The sequence below is a fragment of the Pogoniulus pusillus genome, chromosome 15 (assembly GCF_015220805.1).
Source record: "Pogoniulus pusillus isolate bPogPus1 chromosome 15, bPogPus1.pri, whole genome shotgun sequence".
NCBI classification, from domain to species: domain Eukaryota; kingdom Metazoa; phylum Chordata; class Aves; order Piciformes; family Lybiidae; genus Pogoniulus; species Pogoniulus pusillus.
The window spans coordinates 8,441,355-8,464,080 of NC_087278.1; the positions used below are offsets into that span (position 1 = coordinate 8,441,355).

At 47.6% G+C, this 22,726-nt stretch overlaps 1 protein-coding gene across 6 annotated transcripts in view; it reads right to left on the reverse strand.

Moving 5' to 3' along the window:
- CACNA1I (calcium voltage-gated channel subunit alpha1 I) overlaps positions 1-22,726 on the reverse strand; it is a 209,588-nt gene that overhangs the window by 57,899 nt on the left and 128,963 nt on the right. For all 6 annotated transcript variants that reach the window (XM_064155219.1, XM_064155216.1, XM_064155218.1 and 3 more), the window contains 3 exons: positions 5,149-5,308; positions 1,689-2,004; positions 616-708 (listed from right to left, as the gene is read on the reverse strand). In XM_064155219.1, coding sequence (XP_064011289.1) covers positions 616-708; positions 1,689-2,004; positions 5,149-5,308 — 569 coding nt within the window. The remainder of the gene's footprint in view (positions 1-615; positions 709-1,688; positions 2,005-5,148; positions 5,309-22,726) is intronic.

Genomic DNA, 22,726 nt, shown 5'->3' on the forward strand with positions numbered 1-22,726 from the left:
GAGCATGGTTTTTGAGTGAGAGATAATAACCTCCTTGACAATTCTACCATCTTACCACTGAGCCTTGGTGAAAATCGACTAAATGGGTCCTGAGATTCCTAGCACACATCCAGGTAACCTAACACTTGTTTTATGTAGGTTCTTAGCTCACAGTGTTGATAGTCACCAAGTCCAATACAGAATCACAGGATTTCTTAGCTTGGAAAAGACCTTCAAGCTCATTGAGTCCAATCATCAGTTTCACACCGACAAGTCCTTAACTAAACCAAATCCCTCAGCACAACATCTCAGCACTATGAATCATCATGGTTGGAAAGGACCACCAGGATCATTCAGTCCAACCTTCATCCCAGCATCCTTAATCACTAGACCATGGCCTCAAGGGCCACATCCACTCTCTTCTTAAACACCTCCAGGGATGGTGGCTCCATCACTTCTCCCTGAGCAGCCTGTTCCAGTGCCTGACCAGCTGCTCAGTAAAGAACTTCCTCCCAGCATCCAACCTAAACCTCCCCTGATGCAACTTGAGGCCATTTCCTCATGTCCTATCACCAGTAATTCAGGAGAAGAGACCAGCTCCAGCTTCATTTGTAGGTAGCTGTAGAGGTTACTTACAATTATCAGCAGGATAAAGTAGATAAAATTGTAGAAGGAATGGGCATCCATCACGTAGTACATGATCTCCACCCACCCTTCCAGTGTGATCACCTGCAAATACAAACAAGAAGAGGAACAGGAGGGATGTGGGCTTCCAGAGCTTGCTCCTGAGCATATACAGCCAGATCCTGGCAGGCCCATTGCAACCCAAGCAAGGCAAGAAACAACAATTCATTTCAAGGAGGCCAAATTTCCGTTCCAGGAAATCAGCGTGGTACTGCTCGGTGACTCTGGCTTGGTGTCAAAGCCTGTGAGATCATGCTAGCTCACAGCAGGAATATTTCATTAAAATAGTTCATTTCCCTGGATCACAGCAGGGGAAAACCTGCAGCAGGTTTCTGTGCCACTTGGACTGGACACCAGGTACAGCCGGCAGAAAAGCGAAAAAGAAGGGAATTTAGCTCCCTTCTGCAGTGAATGCTGGGAATGAAACAAAACTAAAATGGAGTCCCCTGCTTCAGTGAGCTGGATTGAAGGGAAAACTGGTACCAGTCAGCCTGAAGGGTGCAGCTCATTTCAGCAATGAACTGGAACAGCTTTATGCGCCTTCCTATCATTGGGAGCACTGCATGTGGACTGCACACTGTCTGTCTTGCCAGAGCAGTTACAAGGCCCTGCTGTCTCTGCAGATGTGGTAATTTGGGCTAGTTGTCCTTTAAGAAGACCACAGAGACAAAGCCCTCCAAAAAAAAGACAGAGAGTCCCAAGGGACAGACTTGGTCATCCCAGGATATTGTAACTTTGCTATTCTATTCTGCTGTCCAGCCTAGTTTGTGAATGCATTCATTCTGCCTGAATGCCTTCGGTACATATGTACTTGCAAATAGAATCTCCCTTTACACTTCCAATCAGTGTGCAGCGCTTTCATTTTTCCTCCCTGAAAGGTGTAAATATCATTCCCATCCTCCAGCCCTGGGTAGCTCATGACCCTAAACTGGGACAGCAGCTGTATTACATCCTGCAGAAAGCAGCCTGGGAGTCAGAGCAACGGGAAAAGCTCGAGCCTTCCCAGAAGGCTGGCTTGGTCTCACCTGAAATATCACAATCCAGGCATAGCCAATGTTGTCGAAGTTGATGGCACCCTTGTGCGGGTTGGCGTTGCCCGTTCGGCAGACGTTGTAGTACTGGTTCCAGTTCACGCACATGCCGCTGATGTTGAACTCTTGCCGCACCGAGTTGTAGTAGTAGTAATCATCCTTGTCCAAACAACACTCATGGCCCCGCTCCTTCAGCGGGGGGATCTCGTGACAGCCCATAATCCCATTGTCTCCTGACAGCGAGCAGATAAAGGGCATCTCATCGTCTTCCTCAGGCTGGTAATAAGGGGGCAGGACAACGTCGCCTTGTCTGCAAGGATGAAAAACCACAGTCATGAAGTGCCTGTCAGCCACGCTGGTGGAGCTGGGGAGCTCCCATCCTGACACAGGAAGCGCACGGGATAAGGCATTCCCAGGTTTACTGCCTCAGGAAGAGGGAAGGGAAGACAGAGTTCCTGAACAGCAGGGCATTTCCAGGGTGGGTCCCCACTTTTCAGAGCTTTGCCTGCCATCAGATCACCCCAAGCCAAACGACACAAGCCTGAAGGAAAGCTGAAGTTTGCATTTCGATCACTCTCCCCATTAGCATCACGGCTAAGTCGGACGCAGCGATACTAGAGACCTTCTGGAGGCTTTACCGCACTGTGCCCCTGTGTGCAACTGCTGATGGACACGTTTTATAACACATCAACCTTCTGCACTTCTAAAAAAATACATTTAAACAAATAAATGCAGTTCATGCATAATTAAGGTTGCGTGGCTAAGCCTCAAAATCAGGAAATGCAAAGTTAAAATTGACTTAACCTTAACTTTGACTCCTCCTTGGCAGTTGGCAGTGAGGGTGCAATGTTTCATGACAAGTTCAGATGCCTTTTCCCAAATAATGCAAGCACCTTCCAGAGGCATAAATAATTAAAATCATCTATGCTTGCCTAGCTGGAGATGAGCTAATGATCAGGAAAGCAAAAGGTGGAGATTTGAAATTTTCCATTACACTTTATCTGGTGCACTCCTTGCAGCGCTACAATCCACAGCTTTCATGTTGCATGTCGTGTGAGTGTCACTGGAACAGGGGAGGTGTTGATGAAAAAGAAAAGGAAGCCTCTGAAGATAAAGTAAGCAGAACTGAAGCACACAGATCTGTCGTAACACATCCACATCACTGGTGAATTGGGTGCCTGCAGAATTCATTTCTCCACTAATGGTCAGCAAAAGATTTTTCCAGTATCTGCCAGTTTGCAGGCAGTGGCCCCAATTCACTTCTCAGTTACATCAGCTCCACACGGATGTAATTAGAATCATAGAATCAACCCCAGGTTGGAAGACACCTCCAAGATCATCCAGGCCAACCTAGCATCCAGCCCTGTCCAGTCAACCAGACCATGGCACTAAGTGCCTCATCCAGTCTCTGCTTGAACATCTCCAGGGACGGTGATTCTGCCACCTCCCTGGGCAGCCCATTCCAATGCCAATCACTCTCTCTGGCAAGAACTTCCTCCTGACATCCAGCCTAGACTTTCCCTGGCACAACTTGAGATTGTGTCCCCTTGTTCTATTGATGGTTGCCTAGAAGAAGAGGCCACCCCCCACCTGGCTGCAGCCTCCCTTCAGGTAGTTGTAGACAGCAATGAGGTCGTCCCTGAGCCTCCTCTTCTGCAGGCTAAACACCCCCAGCTCCCTCAGCCTCTCCTCATAGGGTTTGTGTTCCAGGCCCTTCACCAGCTTTGTTGTCCTACTCTGGGCACGTTCCAGTATCTCAACATCTCTCTTGAATTGAGGAGCCCAGAACTGGACACAGCACTCAAGGTGTGGCCTGACCAGTGCTGAGTACAGGGCAGGAATAACCTCCCTTGTCCTACTGGCCACACTGTTCCTGATGCAGGCCAGTATGCCATTGGCTGTCTTGGCCACCTGGGCACACTGCTGGCTCATGTCCAGCTACTATCTACCAGTACCCCCGGGTCCCCTTAGGGTCACTGAAGCACTACTACCTCTGATTTACATAAAGGACAATCATTCTAAACATTATGTGTTCCATGGGCAAAGCCAACATACAGTAAATGGCTGCTTTAAGTAGCTCCTGCTCTCCCACCCCGTTGTTGCTCTGCAGATTGTATTTTCCACACCTTTATCTCTTTTTATTCCAATCTGAGATGATCTAAAGCTTCATAACTGTTTAATCAGTCTAAACTGATCTACAACTGTAGTTTAAGTAGTCTAAACTGATAGGATGCCTGGGATTAGTAGATGGCTTTAAGAGGGTATTTGAAAGCCTGAGAGCTGCTAAAGCCAGAAAGTCAGCAGCAGGACATGTGCCTTGGAATTGCAGGTGATTGGAGAATTCCTAGCAGGCAGAACATTTTCCACCCCCACTGACTCCAGAAAGGAGCAGAGTCATGCCCTGCAGGCTCCTCTTTGACCCCCCCCAGAACAAACCTCAGATACCTACAATCCACCCCCGTGTGGCTCCAGGCTCTTTGTCACAACAGTTCCATGTTTCCCTATGCTTCTTCTTGTCCCACTCAAGCAACCATACTTCACTTTCACTTCTATCCCAGCTGTGGAGCACCTCTCCCAAAAGCTTTCCATCCTATTTCCATGGCATGTGCCACATGCAATTCTACTCCTGAAGTCTGCCAACCATTTCCTCCTGTCCCCTCTCAGCCTCCTCTTCTCCAGACTAAACAACCCCAGTTCCCTCAGCTGCTCCTCACAGGTCATGTTTTCCAGACCTCTCCCCAGCCTCACTGCCCTTCTCTGCACCTGCTCCAGCACCTCAGTGTCCCTCCTGTACTATGGTGACCACAACTGGACACAGTACTGGAGGTGTGGTCTCATGAGTGCTGAGTACAGGGGCATGCTCACCTCCCTACTCCTGCTGGTCACACCATTTCTGATGCAGGCCAGGATGCTGTTGGCCTTCTTGGTCACCTGGGCACACTGCTGGCTCATGTCCAGCTGGCTGTCCACCAACACCCCCAGGTCCTTTTCTGCCAAGTAGCTCTCCAGCCACTCCTCCCCCAGCCCATAGGGCTTCTGGGGGTGGTTGTGGCCAAAGTGCAGGACCCATGCAATTCTACTCCTGAAGGTTGCCAACAATTTCCTCCTGTCCCTCTAAAGCATCCAGAGGTAATGCACTACTGTCCAAACAGTGACCTCAGCTCCTTCTTGGAGGTGCCAAACATGTCCCTGCTAAAGCATTAAGTAGTGCTATGGATTTCTGGAAGCTCCTCTTGGTATTGATATTTGAAGAAGAACCAAGTTCAGGAGAAAGACAGCATGGCTGGTGCTTCAGAGCTTCAGCTCTTCAACTCTTTCTACTCTCCACCACCCTACAGCCATTTGGAGTAAGTGATACACAAGAACTGAAGCAGCAGAAGGCAAGAGAGCAACAAAGGAGAAAGAGAAATGTCCCTGGAAGAAGGGAAAGAGACAGAGCCTTCTAGGCACTCACATTGTGAAGTTCTCCTCCATGAAGCAGCGGTTGCGGAGCAGTCCAGCCCACAGCTGCACCCCAATGATGCCGAAGATGAAGAAGACAAAAAAGCAGAGAAGAAGAACATTCCCCAGCATGGGCAAGGTGTCCAGGAGCAAGTTCACAAGGATTCGCATGCCTGTAGGAGGAGAAGAGAACCAGAAGGAGCAGGTGTGGGATGCAGAGACAGAGAAAGGGAAGGGAAGGAGAAGGAAAGGAGAATTCAGGAGATAGGCATTAAAAAAAAAAAAAAGCAGAGTGCCAGATATTCATCAGAGTGTCAGATACTAATTAGTGCCCAGACCAGGCTAGATTTATACTTGCTGCCCTGTCTTGTCCTAACCTCTACTGACAGGCAGCTGCAGAGCTGTTGCAGTGCTGTGATCCCTTAACCCTAGGCCTCCACCTGCAGCAATGAGCAGAAAAGCAATGGAGACTTTTGGTACCATCAGCTGTCTGACTGGTGTCCCTCCTTCCCTGCAGAAGCACAACAGAATGACCACTGTCCCAAAGGCTCACAGCAGCTCAAGAGCCCCATCCTAAAATGACTCAGACTGAAAGTGAAGCCAGTTCAACAACTGCATGCCTGAGAGAATTGCCTCGATGGACCAAGGGCAGCCTGCCCAGAGAGATAATCCTCTCCAGCACACAGCACCGATTGGTTTGCTCAGTGACAGACCATCAGCAGACAGTCATGGAGACCACACTCTTCCTCACTTGACTATTCCTCCACCCTGAAAAGGGCTGGAGCATGCAAGTAGCAGGCAGGGCACAAAACAATGCTGGCTCAGCACCTCTGTACAAATGGTTTTAAAGAAAGACTTTTGTAAACATTTAATTACCTAACAAATTATTTCTGTGATTTTTTTTTCTCCTTCTGCTCTTCAGCTCATGAAACCACAAGTAAGGGTAAGGAAAGGCTTGTTTCTTCGTGAAGCAAATGACTTTCCCTCTGCTCTCCAGGGATGAAAGAGTCTAGAAAACCTTCTGAGCATCACTATACTGCCTTTACCCCCATGAACACCTCATGCAGTTGTCTCTCCTCACCTCCACAGAGGTCTCTTCCCTGGGGGCCCAGGGAGTTCCTTCACTGAAGACCGTCAATGTAGGCCAGCAAATAATTAGCTAATTAGGTACTTATAACAGTTCATTACTTCAGACGATAGTGGAAGGGGGAAGAAGAGAGAAAGATAAGATTAGGATTCTCTCACAGCCCTTTGAGGCACAAGATAATCCCCCTTGTGTGCCCAGCATCCAGTAATTAGCCACAGGATGCTGTATGTGACGTTTTGCCTTTATTCCTCAGCCTGCTCACAGTCAGAGAGGCAAGGGAAGTGATGCCTGCAGGGGGCATGCAGGTGTGGGGCACACAGACCCTGAAGGGAGAGGGGGAAGGGGACCTGGTGTGGGACACCAGACTGCTTTATCTCAGGAGGAAACGTTTTGGGGACAGGTAAGGATGGAAAGAGACAGGACTGATATTTGCTAATAGGTGACACATAGGAAGGAGAGGATGCTTACTGACAACTACATGGGATTGCAAAGGACAAGAAATGATGCCCAGGCTTGGAGCAGCAGCTAAGGCTGGACCAGACTAGATGTGAGGAGGAAGTTCTTCAGCATGAGAATGGTGAGAGCCTGGAATGGGTTGCCCAGAGAGGTGGTTGAGATCCCATCCCTGGAGGTGTTTAAGGCCAGGCTGGATGAGGCTCTGGCCAGCCTGATCTAGGGTAGGGTGTCCCTGCTTATGGCAGGGGGTTGGAACTTGATGATCCTTGTGGTGCCTTCCAACCCTGACTGATTCTATGATTCTGTTCTATGATTCTAAGCCCTGCTTGCCTGACTGCTCAGCTGTGGCACTAGTCACTGGCCAAGGAAGCTTCCAGACAGTACCTCAGTAACTCAGCAGTGCAGGGTCACAGCTCCAGCCACTCAAGGGACCATGGGCATGTCGTGAGCCACTGATGGCTTTCTGATCTCGGCACAAAGCCCAACAGCACAGCCACAGTGCCCTGCTGTCTGTTGTCATGACCCGCCAGGCTCCAGAGCAATGCTCTGCACAACACTTTGGGCTTTAAGGCCACACACCCTCACTATGGTGCAGCACACTGCCAGCATTAACACTGCTTCACAGTGCCAACTCAGCAGATGCCATAAACTATTCTGGTCAGTACATTAGAGAGGGCCAAGTGACACAGGAAGCTCTGCCAGCAGCACTGCAAGAAGAGGTGATGTTTTTCAGATCAACTGATGCCAGCTCCATCTCGGAGCACAGGTAATGAGAAGAATGAGGCTGCCTTCAGCTGAACATGCAGAATTGGCATCCCTGCCAGAATTTCACAGAAAATAGGCCTGTTGGGTCAGAATTTGCAAAACCTGCTTTTGTCCACAGCCCACCAGAAGACAAGGGACATGCAAAACTTGCCTGCCTTTCCTTGGAAACATCTTGCCTTGCCTTGCCATACGCTCTCCATCCTGACTCTCAGAGGGGCTGCTGCTGGCACAGGATTGTGCACAGCTTCAGAATTATAGCAACTGACCCTGTGCTAGTTCTTCAAGGGTGTCTAGACCCCTGAAGAACCCAAGAACTGGCAGATGGCCTCATGCCAGGAAGGTGCCCTTTCCACATCAAACAATTTCAGCGTTGGCAGGTTCCACCTCAAACAGAATCAAACTTCTGCTTTTTATGTCCTCCAGTTGAGCTGTCATCCTCTGCCCACTGGTGCTGACTGGATGGGAGACCAGTTCTTCAAAAGCAAGAATGCTAAAGCTGCACACACCTGAACATCAATTGCAATTCTGATGTGTGCCAACCACCTCTAAAACAAAACCATCACTTCATGCAAAGCCTCTTCTTCTCCCTGCCCTAAACTGCAAAGCAACTGTTCTGGGATGCCATTTTTCACCAGATACATCCATTTTCCATCAAATTAACCCCTTTTGCTGAGTTTATCCAGCCAGTACCCAAGGTACTACTACTTCCATACAGATGAAAGCACTGTGTAGATTCCCGTTCAGTATCTTTGTTCTCTCCATCATTGGTCTCTCCTGCTGTCTGTGACACTCGTGCTGGAGTCCCTGTGCCCCATAGTACCCCTACTGCACCTCTGCCAGTCCCTATGGACACTGTGGGGAAACCCTCACAGCCTCTCTGTCCCTCCCTGAGCCTGCAGCTCTACATGAGTCTGTCCATGGCTGGGGGACAGACTTAGTCTGTCCTCCAGTGCCCCAGACCAAGGAAGGGACAGGCTGGTCTGGAAGCCATGCTAGGGCATCTGTTGCAGGTCTCCAAGGAAGGACTCTGGCTGATTGTTGTCTGAATAGTTTCATAGGCAAGATGGGATGAGCCCTGCTCAGGTAGGACCCACAGATCACTGTTTTGGGGGTCTACCTGAATGGAAGCAGATTGCAGATGGCCCTGGTCCCTTAAGTACTCACAGGGTGGGGGGTCAAGAGCCTGAAAAGCTTGATGAAGGGTGGTGACTTCCTGCAGATGGCAGAGCTAATGAGCTCTCTATTGCAGCTGCAGGGCAGTGGCAATGGGCAGAAGGCATATCCATCAGTGCAGACTTGGCACTGGGGAACTGGGATGCCTTTCTTCCAAGAGACCTTTGCTGGACAAGCTTCCATCCACAAAACAACAGTGCATCTTGCATGACTACTTCTGGAAGGTGCTGGAAAGCCAGTTCCTTGGCAAAGCCTGCTGCTGCTTCCTTCCTACCTCCTGCCACCTCTGCCTGCTCCTCTGTCCCTTTTTTCTCTCACCGCACCTACATAGTTTCTCTGCCTCTGCACTGCTCTGCAGTGTACATGCACACATCTCTCAGCCTCCCTCCCCACTGCTGCCTTTCCCCACATCCTCATTTGTCCTTTACCACTGGCAGAGCAGAAGCCATGCTGGCTCACAGCAAGGAGGGAATATGAAAAGGACAATGACCTTTTCTGAAGCAGCTGTTGAAGAAAGGAGATGTTCCCTGAGAAGAGAAAAGGAGAGGGGCTGGGCAGGCTGGAGAAAAAGCAGGGAGGGAAAGCATTGATGAAGCAACATTCAGCAGCCAAACAGGCTGCCAGGGCATCAGATATGAAAAGGTTTTGCTCTTCAAGGGGAAGAAGAGCTAGAAACATGAAATATTCATGAGTGTCAGGTGTGGGCTCTGAAAGACCTTTTCTTTTTCCCATTCACCCTCACAAGGAGACCAGGTGAAAGGAGGAAGCTAAACAGCATCAGCTGTGGGCATCCAAGGAAGGATTCTCATGAAATGATGCTCCAAAATGCTTCCCTGCTGCTCACTCATGCCCTTGGGCAAGGGGTAGAGAAGGATGCTCCATCACTCAGGAGCAAAGCACAACAGAGATGCATTCACTGCTCCAACACAGAGCACGTCTCGGGAGCGTATGTCACAGGGATAAGGAGGAGTGAGAGGGTGAAGAGTGCTAGGCAGTGAGCTGGCAGGGGGAAGCACAGAGCTGAGCAAAACCGAGAGACAAAGCAAAGTCCCTGAACTCCCTCCAAGGTTCAAGCACAGCAAATCCTCTGCTTCACCCCAGCGGCACACAGAGGCTCTTCCTGACAAACTCTGCAGATGCTACAGTGACCACAGCTCCCTCCAGACGCTGGGGATCAGCCCTGATTAGCCTGCCCGTCACAGCTAACCAGCCTGGCCCGGCTTGTGCCAGCCCTGGGGAAAGCCTGGCGGCTGCAGGGCTGAGAAACAGGCTCCAGGCAGTCAGAGCCAGCCATGCAGTGCTCAGCAGCACTCTTAGCTCAGCCTTCTCTCCACCTGCCTCTTTCCAGGAGTGAGATCCAACAGCTGAGCCGACTCATTCCCTAGCAGTAACCACCCTGTCATCTGAACGGAAGAGTAGCTCAGGAGAGGATGAGAAACCCTGCTCTTTTTGGTTCCTTGTGTCTCACCCATCTTTGAGGCTTCCTCATTCTCCCCACCTCTACAGTGAGGAACGAAGCTAAGGTGTGTGGAGTCAAAAGGAGACAGCAGTTGGAGGCATTTGTTCCCCTGCTTAGAGTAAAGCAGATGGAAGACAACACAATTCACAGCACCAGTCTTATCTGCACCGTGGGCCAAGCCACCAATTGTCATTTTCACTGGAGCAAAAGTAAAGCTCTTCCCTATCAGCACTTGTGACTGGAGCTGGCAGGACACGGTGCAGAGTGCAGAGACCAAAGTGTTCTCCTGTTTCTGGGCCAGGCTGCTTGTCCAAGTGTGCCTTCTTTCCTTCCTGCCCTGCCCCAGGACACATGGCAGTGCCTCCAGTGAGCGTGGGGTTGGCAGGGTTTCCCTGTGCGTGCTCCTTCATGGTCATTTTCAGAACCGAGGAACCATTCCAACAGATAGGTTGCACTCACACAGAAAGCACACAGAGAGATGGAGGTGTTTGGGGGTTTTGGTTTTGTGTTTTGTGGGTTTGAGGGTGGGGGAGTGTTGTGATTTTCTGATTGGTTGGTTGGTTGGTTATTTTCAGTTGACTCTGTAGATAAAATGATCTCAGTTGGTGTGCAGAGTGCAAGCTGATGTTCTAACTTGTGACCCTCCTCACTGATCTGTTGCTGATCCAAAGTTTAGCTGCCATTTCACACACTGCATTCTTCTTATCAGCTAAAATGTGAGGCCAAACTATAGCAAAGAGGAACTAATCAGATGTATGTGCAACAACAGAAGCACTACCAAGTCCATCAACAATTTCTCTGCCACTCAGACTTTTTTCCCTCTTCTGCATTCCTCCTAACTGAGGCTTCTCCTGCAAATATGTAAGGCAGAGTGGCTCAGTTGGAACAGCTGATGTGCACCTCCAGTTGCCTTCTCCTCAGACTGCAAAACAAGCCTCACACTGAAGACTGTTAGCCCTGCTCTGCACCAGAGACAGAGTGAGCAGGTTTCCATGACTGGCCTGACCCATTGTAAATGCACCCTATGGAAAAACAGGTCCACTTAACATCTCACACTACTGTGTGCTGTGCTGCTGTTAAGGAAAAGCTGCCCCAGACACAAAAGTGAAGCACTGGCCTTGGTAAGAGGCAAGCTAAATCCTTCCACCAATCTCTCACTGGATTTCCAGTGCATCTGTAGGATACATTTAGTGTTGGGGGTTTTGTACTTGCAGGTTGTCAGTTTGATCCACAGTTCTGAAGCACCACTAAGTTCCTCACCAAAGCCTTACTCTTGCCTTGCCAACTTGCCAGCTTTCAAGCTTCACTGACTGGCTCAGACATCTCATCCTGCTCAGTCTGTTGATGACCTAACCTTCAATTATCCAAATTTTTGTCACTTCTCAGCTTGACCACAGAAAATATCAAAGCCTGACATTTCCAGCACTTAAAAAGCTTCAGCCAGTGCAAAAAGCTGCTCTTAATTTTGTCAATAGCATAGGCACATCGAGGCTCACCTCAGTGCAGTGTCTTCCCTTAGGATACTGAATCAAGTTCAAATATTAAGTGCTCTCAGTCCCTACCTTCAAATTACATTTCATCTTAAGCTTAAGGTAGCTAAAAGAGAGGCTAAAGCTCTGGGAAAACACTGCTGGTCAGAGCTTCACCCTGCTGAGACAACAGAGCTCTCAGAGTAGGCAGCAGTGACAAAAGAGAAAGAGCTCTCTCAAGCCTCTAGAGCCAGGGACGAGCACAGATCTCACCACTTTTCACTCTGGAAACAAGACATTCACCTCAGATGGACCAGGTCAGGGCAAGACAAACACCAAAATGAAAAGGAAGAACAGAGAAAAAACATAACCACTTGCAACACCCCCAATACGCTCAGCCAAAAGAACTGCCAAAAAGAGAGTGCAAATTAAACCCAAGATATGCTGCTGTCCAGAGGGGGAAGATGAGAAAACACACACATGGGTGCTGCACAACCACGATGCTCAGCACACCACCCAAAGGGGGTTAGGTGCCAGAGCCAGGAATGTCAGCATTCTGAACTCCTCAGAGCTCTCCTTCCAACCTGCTCATCAAATGCCATGTGCACACCAAGGAGCTAGGCCCCTCCCTGGGAGATTTAGGATAGAGAAGTGTAAGAAACTGGGGCCCCCAGTTTAGGAGGGACATTGAGATGCTTGAACGTGTCCAGAGAAGGGCGATGAGGCTGGGGAGAGGCCTTGAGCACAGCCCTACAAGGAGAGGCTGAGGGAGCTGGGATTGGTTAGCCTGGAGAAGAGGAGGCTCAGGGGAGACCTTATTGCTGTCTACAACTACCTGAGGGGTGGTTGTGGCCAGGAGGAGGTTGCTCTCTTCTCTCAGGTGGCCAGCACCAGAACAAGAGGACACAGCCTCAGGCTGCGCCAGAGGAGATTTAGGCTGGAGGTGAGGAGAAAGTTCTTCACTGAGAGAGTCATTGGACCCTGGAATGGGCTGCCCGGGGAGGTGGTGGAGTCGCCGTCCCTGGGGCACTTCAAGGCAGGATTGGACGTGGCACTTGGTGCCATGGTCTAGCCTTGAGCTCTGTGGTAAAGGGTTGGACTTGATCTGTGAGGTCTCTTCCAACCTTGGTGATACTGTGTGAAAATCACAATTGTCTTTAGCATGATATATAGCAACAAGTCCCACGGAGCCTTGGCCTGGCTCATATCCCAAGTAGCTGTTGCCACATTTCTTTGCTGCAGACCTACAGAAAACCCTACAAAGAAACATGGCCAGCTTCCAGCACAGGGTACCAAAGATGTATTCATAAAGGTTTTCTTTTAAAGAGAATGTTGAGATGTTAAATGTAACCAACGCCCACCCCCCAAAACCATACCAACCAGAAAACAAAGCAGCCAACCCACCCACCAGAAAAACAACCAACCAAAAACCCCCAACAACAAAACCCCAAACCAATACAGTAAAAACCACATCTGGAGAACACTACAAGAAATATACACCAAGGTCATGAAAAACAACCTTCTCACCAGGTCATAAATGATGCAAAACATGAACTGTGAATTGAATAGTTAGACCTTCTAAGGTTGCACCTTCTAAGTCTTTTGCAGAAGACAAATGGTCTAAACAGCAGCCCTTTACTCTTTATGTTTTGCTGCTTTGCCCAAGATGCATAAGACATAGTGCATGAATTGGATCATCCTTGACAAGCTTTGGCCTCCTAGCCCTAGAGAGGGACCAGAAACTACAGGTGAGCCAGGTGGAGGTGCTAGGGGCTTTGAAGAAGCAAGTTCAGAGGTGAGGCCTCCTAATTACAGACTTGACCCTCAAAAATGAGGGTAAAATCCAGAGCATTTACATCACATGCAGGCATCTCTGAAGGAAGAAGAGCCTCAGTACAAGTTTTGTTGCGATCCAAAAAGGAGAGGCTTCAGCTCTGCAGTAGGTTGAACCCTACTATAGATACTGTCAGTCTAGCTGAGGTCCATCCATAACAGGAAGCTGATCCACCGCAAGCACTCACATTCAGTATGTGCCACTGTAAGCCTGGTTGGTAGCCACATTATCTGTGACACAAACAGAAACAAGCACGAGCAAAAGTCTCAGTCAGGAGTTCCCTTCTTCACTCTCTTGGCCCATTAACTCCTTGCAATCGTTAGGTAACCTTTTTGTGGAGAGTGATGCCAAGTGCCAGGCAATTCCTCACAGAGGTGTCTCTCCGGGGGACTGCTGTCATTCTGTTCTTTCTTCTAATACTGAACACCTAATAAGCAACACCTACTACCACCTGCTACCGTTGTTCATTCACCAATCATCTCATCCCTCCCCATTTATCACTGCAGTGATGACTGCACTCACTGGCAGTGAAGTCTCTATCACAAGCCTACAGTGCCAGCTTTACTTTCAGACTGCCAGAGGTCACCCAGCACTGGGGACAAAAGCTAACTCAGGTGCGAGCCCCTTGCCTCCATTCTATAAATACCCTTAACCACAGCATCACAGAATGTCAGGGGCTGGAAGGGACCTCAAAAGCTCATCCAGTCCAACCCCCCTGCAGAGCAGGATGACCTATGCCAGATCACACAGGAACGCATCCATGGGAGTTTTGAATATCTCCAGAAAGGGAGATTCCACAGCCCCCTGGGGGAGCCTGTTCCAGTGGTCTGTCACGTTCAAACCCACACCTCCACACAGAGACCAAGTTCTTTAAACATCTCTGGTGCCATGCAAGGACAGAACAATGCAAAGCATTATGTAAAGCAGCGTTAATGCAACTTCTGGTTAAGATTCAAGGGAGCTGGTTTGCTCCTGCTGTCACCAGCATGAAGTGTGCATCTCCTTTTACTGCAGGCAGTGACATGACGTTAAGTGAGATGTGTGTGAAAAGGAGGCTCAGGCCCTGAGTACATGAAGGCTGAGAGATTTCAGGTTGTGGTTGTAAATTGCCCTGCCCACACACACACACACACACAGAGTGTAATTTGCATTAGTGTAATATGACATTATCTTTCCCCTTATAATACATTGTCATTATTGCTCACATTTCCATGGTATCTACTGCTTGATAGGTCCCGTGGGACAGATTCTGCCAAACAGCCCAGCTCCCATTTAGGCAGCAAAATACGTGGCTGGGCTCTCAAGAGCACTGTGTACACTGGAGGCTGAGCATGTTTGAACAGGCAGCAGAGCTGTCACAATGGGAGCCACGAACTGCTGAGCATCCTTAAAATTCTGGCTGTGTGAGTTCCCCTAGAGGGGAAGGGAGAAATAAAGATTCCAGTGAAGTTCTCTTTATGACTGGTTTTCTGTTGTTAGTTTGTTGTTGTTGTTGTTGTGTTTTTTGTTGGTTGGTTTGGGTTTTTTTTTCCCCCAGACTTGCTTTACTTCCAGTAACACCAACTCCAAAGTGCTGCTGCTACATCTTCTGATTTTTTACCCAGAGTCTTGGGATGTGTGGCATAAACCTTCAGGCATGAGACCTTGCTATGATTTGACAGTCTTGGATCACAGCAAAGAAAGAAGAAAAAAAAGAAAGAAAAGTTTTTATTCCTCACCACTATGGTAAGAAAAACAGAGAAAATGAAGACTACAAGACCTGAGTCACAGGTCTACATCTCTGACAGCCATGGGGAAAAAAAATAAAACCAAAACAAACTTGGGGGTTGGGGGTTGGTTTTTTGTCCTTTACCATTTTCAAATCTCATCATTTCAAGCCCATTTGAAAACCTATAAGCACATAGAATCAACCCCAGGTTGGAAGACACCACCAAGATCATCCAGGCCAACCTAGCACCCAGCCCTAGCCAGTCAACTAGACCATGGCACTAAGTGCCTCATCCAGGCTTTGCCTGAACACCTCCAGAGACAGTGACTCCACCACCTCCCTGGGCAGCCCATTCCAATGCCAATCACTCTCTCTGCCAACAACTTCCTCCTAACATCCAGCCTAGACCTCCCCCAGCACAACCTGAGACTGTGTCCCCTTGTTCTGTTCCTGGTTGCCTGGCAAAAGAGACCAACCCCCACCTGGCTACAGCCTCCCTTCAGGTAGTTGTAGACAGCAATGAGATCAGCCCTGAGCCTCCTCTTCTCCAGGCTGCACACCCTCAGCTCCCTCAGCCTCTCCTCACAGGGCTGTGTTCCAGCCTCTCACCAGCTTTGTCGCCCTTCTCTGGACACGTTCCAGCACCTCAACATCTCTAGTAACAACGAAATGGAGCAGACTACTTCAGAGAGGCAAAAAATGCCTTCTCCTATGATCTGTGACTGAACAATGAAAACCAAAGGAACTAAGCAATGAATGGTACAAAAGAAGCCATTATCACATCTAAATTACCTCCACTGTTCCTCAGCTGCCTCCCATGATGCTATACTAACACAGGGATGTAATTCCCGTTTTGTTTTGGGGTTTTCCCCTCCCAAATTTACTTTGATTGCTCATTTAAACACGTGGCAATATATTGCACATGAAAAACAGCACTGAGACCAGAGAATAAGTAACTAAAACTGGAGCCTGTCGTCAGTGACTGAAGACTTCCTTCAGCACTACAGGATGTGGAGCCTGCTACAGCCTGCTCAGTGTGTTAAAAAGCTCGGGGGGAAGAACTGATTTGGATGCCCAAGCAGAGTATTTACCTGAGAGTCAGGAAGCTTTCCTGACTCTGTCATTGTCTCAGCTTTAATATCCTTCCCTTCTCTCCCTCCCTGCTCCCTCATTTTCACTGCATTATCCTACCCACCCAAGTGCATCACACCTTTGCATGCTGTGCCTAGCAAAGCCTGTACTCACCTCCTGTGCACTTTTGCTCTGCTCTCTATTGATCCTCATGCTGCCCTCCTTCCCCTCACACCACTGCTCTGTGTCCTGAACACACTCGTCTGATGTAGGGCCCAACTGACATGATAAAGGGCTTCAGGTACAGGAAAACACAGCTCTAAGTTACAATTCTGTCTCCCATCTGCCCCCTCTCCGAGGAAAGGTATCCTCTAATGGCCTGCTCCAGGAATAAATCACATTGCTCTCTTCAGTGCATCACTACACTTGGCTAGCAGGTTGGGCTGGGAAGGGAGGATATAAACTGAACATGACCCTGTCGGTCAAGTCCATCCCCTGTCAGCTTTCCTCCATCCTTTCACTGCCCACCTACTTGGGACAGAGCCTGTAGAAAACTGTCAGCTTCTTTGAACACTTTTGAGTCACAGCAGGGAATGAAAAGGGCTTTTTGACGTCTTAACTTGTGTATGGATGCTGTGAGAGAACATTACTTTGGTCCCTGTACTCACCTACTCAGGGCTGTGTCTCAGTGTGGATAGATCTGTGTGCACAGACCCTTGCACGTGGTTTGTGTGTCACTGAGATGTGACATTAAATACTTACAGGACAGCTTACAAAAAGAACTGTGGATGGGGGCAAGTTTAAGTGATTGGAAAACAGAAAATGTCTGAGTGTCAGTCATCATTCCACAAATAAAGCTGTGAGGGGAAAGATGCACTTCCAAAAGAGTTACAGGGAGGAGTTTATTTCTGAAAGGAAATTAGCACAGAAAGAGAATAACCAAGTGATAGTCCTCTGCCAGGACTCCTGAGGCAGCTAAAGCAAAGACTCTGTAGGGAAGGGCTCTTAGAAGAGGAATTTCATCATCCTTTTGCATTTCCAACTGCTAGGGCAGGACAGTGCCTGTCAAATGTGCTTGCTTTTTGTCTGATCTAGCTGTAAATGACACTGCTTTACAACCTCATATATCTCAGCTCAGAAGCTGATTTCACACACGCTCATCAGTGAAATTAGTTCTTCAAAACCACATCTAGAGAAGCAAATGTCATCATTTCTCCCCTGTGCCAAGTGTGGGGGCTCCGTAGCCAGACCACTCTTAGGCATTGTTGCAGCACCAAACTCAGGTAGCTCAAGTGCTGCATACAGATGGAAGGCAGGCATATAAATACAAAACGTCTGCTTCTCCCATTCCAGGCTCCAGCTGCCACAGACCATTTTATATTGGTGCTTTGGTCTGGTGAGCCGAAGGCAGGGCTGTGAGTTAGGAGACGTCAGCTGCATGCTTCAGTCTGCTGGCAACAGTTAAGTTTCACTCACCCACTCTGAAGCATAAGAAAGATTAAACCCACAAGCCTTGGTTTATATCTTTGACAACCTTGCCAGCAGTGTGCCCAGGTGGCCAAGAGAGCCAATGGCATCCTGGCCTGCATGAGGAACAGTGTGGACAGTAGGACAAGGGAAGTTCTTCTTCCCCTGTACTCAGCACTGGTCAGGCCACACCTTGAGTGCTGTGTCCAGTTCTGGGCCACTCAATTCAAGAGAGATGTTGAGGTGCTGGAAGGTGTCCAGAGAAGGACAACAAAGCTGGTGAGGGGCCTGGAACACAAACCCTATGAGGAGAGGCTGAGGGAGCTGGGGGTGTTTAGCCTGCAGAAGAGGAGGCTCAGGGACGACCTCATTGCTGTCCACAACTACCTGAAGGGAGGCTGCAGCCAGGTGGGGGTTGGTCTCTTTTGCCAGGCAACCATCAATAGAACAAGGGGACACAGTCTCAAGTTGTGCCGCGGGAGGTCTAGGCTGGATGTCAGGAGGAAGTTGTTGGCAGAGAGAGTGATTGGCATTGGAATGGGCTGCCCAGGGAGGTGGCGGAGTCAACATCCCTGGAGATGTTCAAGCAGAGACTGGATGATGCACTTAGTCACTTAGTGCCATGGTCTAGTTGACTGGCTAGGGCTGGGTGCTACGTTGGCCTGGATGATCTTGGAGGTCTCTTCCAACCTGGCATTGATTCTATGATTCTAACTGTAGAGGAAAAGCAGAAAAGCTCCAATCTGTTTGGAAGCCATGGAGCAATTTACTAACAATAGTTAATAAAGACAAATGGAGCTAAATCAAGATTTTCCAACACAGCACTTTTCCCAGCAAAAAGAGGAAAAAGAGAGGCTATTTCACTGAAATGGAAACACTTCAGTGTCGTGGTCGTTACTGAAACATCGCTTAGCAAAAAGGAGGATAAGAAGAGAGGAGAGGAAAGCAATTGCATACTAGGATGGCATAGTTGAGGGGTTTATTTTGATTTCTAAACCTCTTTGGCATGACCAATTATAGGGGAGTGGAATCAAAAAGCCAAACTAACTAAAACGAGGTGGAATAAAGCCTGATTAAAATGGACAGGAAATGTTTATTCTGCCCTGACTGGGGGGGAAATATATATATTTAGAAGAGAACCTTCCAAAAACCTGAAATTCTATTTCCTGTACAGGTAGCAATAAGAATGCAGCATAATCTATCTAGTGTCTATAGCTCCACAGAAGTGTTATTGCAGTTACACACCAAGTATTAGAACATGCATGCACTCTCTATTCATATGCAATAAAGTTGCTATGCAACACTCTGCAACAGACTCCCCGACTTCCTCACAGTGTGCTCAGCAGAAGTAATCTGCTTCCAAATGATGAATCAGTTGCTAAATTCTAAGTGGAAAGTGGAAGACATCAAACACGATGCAAGGATTCTTCTTCGCAGAAGACAAGAAAGAGTAAACTGAAGAAACATTTTCTGCTCCGATGTCAAAACCCCAGAACAGCAGAAGCGAAAGAAATTCAAATGATCAGAAATGACTACAGACTACCTCCTCAAAAGCAGGCAGAAATAGAACAAAACCAGCCCCCCCTCCACCTCCCCCCAAGCCTTGTGCCTTGCCAAGAGAAGGAGTGATGAAAGAGCTAGCAGAAACAGCAATGTTGCACCTAGCAACCTGCCACATAACTGCAAGAGGATAAGGACAACAAATGGATGTAGACTTTCACCCCAAAAGCAGGACAAGGATATACCCAAAGCAGAAAGCAACTACCTCTGACAGAGACCCAGAGAGTACTTTTTGACTCTTTACACTTCTTTGGTGACTTGCAGGACTGGTCCACACCAGCTCACTGCCATGGCATCCAATCATAGAGGACCAGGAACAGAACAATCTCTAATTGTTTTTATCTCTTTACTCCCAGGGCTGTAGTCAGGAATACAAGAGAGAAGCAAGAATACTAATGAAGGTCTGATATGCATTCTGAGGGTGATGCCTCCTGTTTCCTCCAGTATACTTCAACAATGACATGTGAGTGGAGGAATGATCAAGCAGGGGAGAGCCACAAACTTCATCCAGAAGTGAAACCCAAACCAGTCAGGAGCACATCTTGCTAAGCACTGCATGAAGCACAACCAACTGCTGAAAACCAGCAGCTAAGGATCAGTTTTAACTCTGAAATGAGAAGGTTTGATATCTAGAAACGTCTGCACACAAACCCTCATCTCTTGGATAACCTCATTTTTCTTCCTTGACTTTTACTTGATTTGAGTCTGGAAGGACTTGCCCTGGCAGTAAGTTTTACAGCCTGATTACAAACTGGGCAGAAAACTTCTTCCTTAACAGGAATTTTCCACCTTTTGGCTACACTGGAAGTGATTTTCTTCTTCTGTCACGATTCAGGTAGGAGAGTCTATGCATCCCTCAGACTGCACACAGTGATTATGGCACACACACAAACAGCATTTGTCAGCTCCTTCTGGGGTATTGTTTCAAAGCCTCACAAGTCCTCCCTGCGAGGAAGGGCACTCAGTAACGTGTTCAGAACAAACACAGGTAGCCAGAACTTAGATATAGCCAACCTGGGCATTGAAACTTCAGCCTTACCCACCTGCCATGAATATAAAGTTGACTTAACTTATTTAACAGGTGACACTTCTTCATCTACCATTCAGCTGCCGCCTCCCTAGAGTCATCCTGGATTTTCTCCCTCCCAGTGTTCTGGCACTGATTCTGTTTTGATTTGGGTTTGCTGTTGCTGCTGCCTTGTTGCTGTGTCTGAGGAGTTTTGGGTTGTTTGGCTCGTGTTCAGTTTGGGGGGTTTCAGTTTGAGTGGTTGGGTTTTTGCTGCTGTTGTTTTGGGTTTTTTTTTTTGATGGTGGATTTTTGTGTGGGTTTGGGGCTTTTTTGTTTGGGTGGTTGGGTTTTTGCTGCTGTTGTTTTGGGGTTTTTTTTTTGATGGTGGATTTTTGTGTGGGTTTGGGGTTTTTTTGTTTGGGTGGTTGGGTTTTTGCTGCTGTTGTTTTGGGGTTTTTTTTTTGATGGTGGATTTTTGTGTGGGTTTGGGGCTTTTTTGTTTGGGTGGTTGGGTTTTTGCTGCTGTTGTGTTTTTTTTGGGGAGGTGTCTGGTGGTGGATTTTGGTGGGGGTTTTGGAGTTTTTTTTGTTTGGGTGGTTGGTTTTTTGCAGCTGTTGTTGGGTTTTTTGGTGATGGTGGTGGATTTTTCTATGAGTTTTGGGGTTTTTTGTTTGGGTGGTTGGGTTTTTTGGTGATGGTGGTGGATTTTTCTATGAGTTTTGGGGTTTTTTGTTTGGGTGGTTGGGTTTTTTGGTGATGGGGTGGATTTTTCTATGAGTTTTGGGGTTTTTTTGTTTGGGTGGTTGGGTTTTTTACCGCTGTTGTTGGGTTTTTTGGTGATGGGGGTGGATTTTTCTATGGGTTTGGGGGGGAGGTTGTTTAGGTGGTTGGTTTTTTGCTGCTGTTGGTTTTATTTTGGGGGTGGTGATGGATTTTTCTATGGGTTTTGGGGGTTTTTTGTTTGGGTGGTTGTTTTTTTGCTGCTGTTGTTGGGTTTTTTGGGGGTGGTGATGGATTTTTCTATGGGTTTTGGGTTTTTTTTTGTTTGGGTGGTTGTTTTTTTGCTGCTGTTGTTGGGTTTTTTGGGGGTGGTGATGGATTTTTCTATGGGTTTTGGAGGTTTTTTGTTTGGGTGGTTGGTTTTTTTGCTGCTGTTGTTGGGTTTTTTGGTGGTGGTGGATTTTTGTGTGGGTTTGGGAACTTTTTGTTTAGGTGCTTGGGTTTTTTGCTGCTGTTGGGTTTTTTTTGGTGGTGGTGATGGATTTTTCTATGGGTTTTGAGGTTTTTTTTGTTAGGGTGGATTTTTTTTGCTGCTGTTGTTGGGGGTTTTTTTGGTGGTGGTGGATTTTTGCGTGGGTTTGGGAAACTTTTTGTTTAGGTGGTTGGGTTTTTTGCTGCTGTTGTTGGGTTTTTTGGGGGTGGTGATGGATTTTTCTATGGGTTTTGGGGGTTTTTTTGTTTGGGTGGTTGTTTTTTTGCTGGTGTTTTTTGGGGTTTTTTTTGGTGGTGGAGGAGGATTTTTGTGTGGGTTTTGGAGATTTTTGTTTGGGTGGTTGTTTTTTGCTGCTGTTGGGTTTTTTGGTTTTTTTTTGTGGTGGTGGTGGATTTTTGTGTGGTTGGTTTTTTTGGTGGTGGATTTTTGTGTGGGTTTTGGTTTGGGTTTTTTTTTGTTTGGGTGGTTGGTTTTTTTGGTGGTGGTGATGGATTTTTGTGTGGGTTTTGGGTTTTTTTGTTTGAGTGGGGGGTTTTTTGCTGGGTTTTTTGGGGATTTTTTGGGTGGTGGAGGAGGATTTTTGTGTGGGTCTTGGAGATTTTTATTTGGGTGGTTGTTTTTTTGCTGCTGGTTTTTTTTTTGGTGGTGGTAATGGATCTTTGTGTGGGTTTTGTTTTTTTTTTTGTTTGGGGGGTTGTTTTGGTGGTGGAGGAGGATTTTTGTGGGGGTTTTGGAGATTTTTTTTCTGGGTGGTTGTTTTTTTGCTGCTGTTGGTTTTTTGGTGGTGGATTTTTGTGTAGGTTTTTGGGGGGGTATTTGGGTCGTTTTTTTGCTGCTGTTGTTTTTGAGTTTTTTGGGGTTTTTTTGATGGTGGAGGATTTTTGTGTGGTTGGATTTTTTCCTACTGTGGTTGGGTTTTTTTGGTGGTGGTGGGGGATTTTCATGTGAGTTTGGGTTTTTTTGTTTGTGTGGTTGCTTTTTTGCTGCTGCTGTTGGGTTTCTTGGCGGTGGATTTTCTGTGGGTTTGGGGTTTTTTTTGTTTGGGTGTGGGGTTTTTTGCTGTTTTTGGGGTTTTGGGGGTTTATTTGGTAGTGGTGGATTTTCGTGTGTTTTTTTTCCTACTGTGGTTGGGGTTTTTGCTGCTGTGGTTGGGTTTTTTGGTGGTGGTGGTGGATTTTTGTATGGGTTTGAGGTTTTTTTTTGTTTGGGTGGTTGTTTTTTTACTTATTTTTTGTTTGTTTTTTGGTGGTAGATTTCTGTGTGGGTTTTGGTGTTGGTTTTTTTTTTGTTTGGGTGGTTGTTTTGTACTGCTTTTTTGGT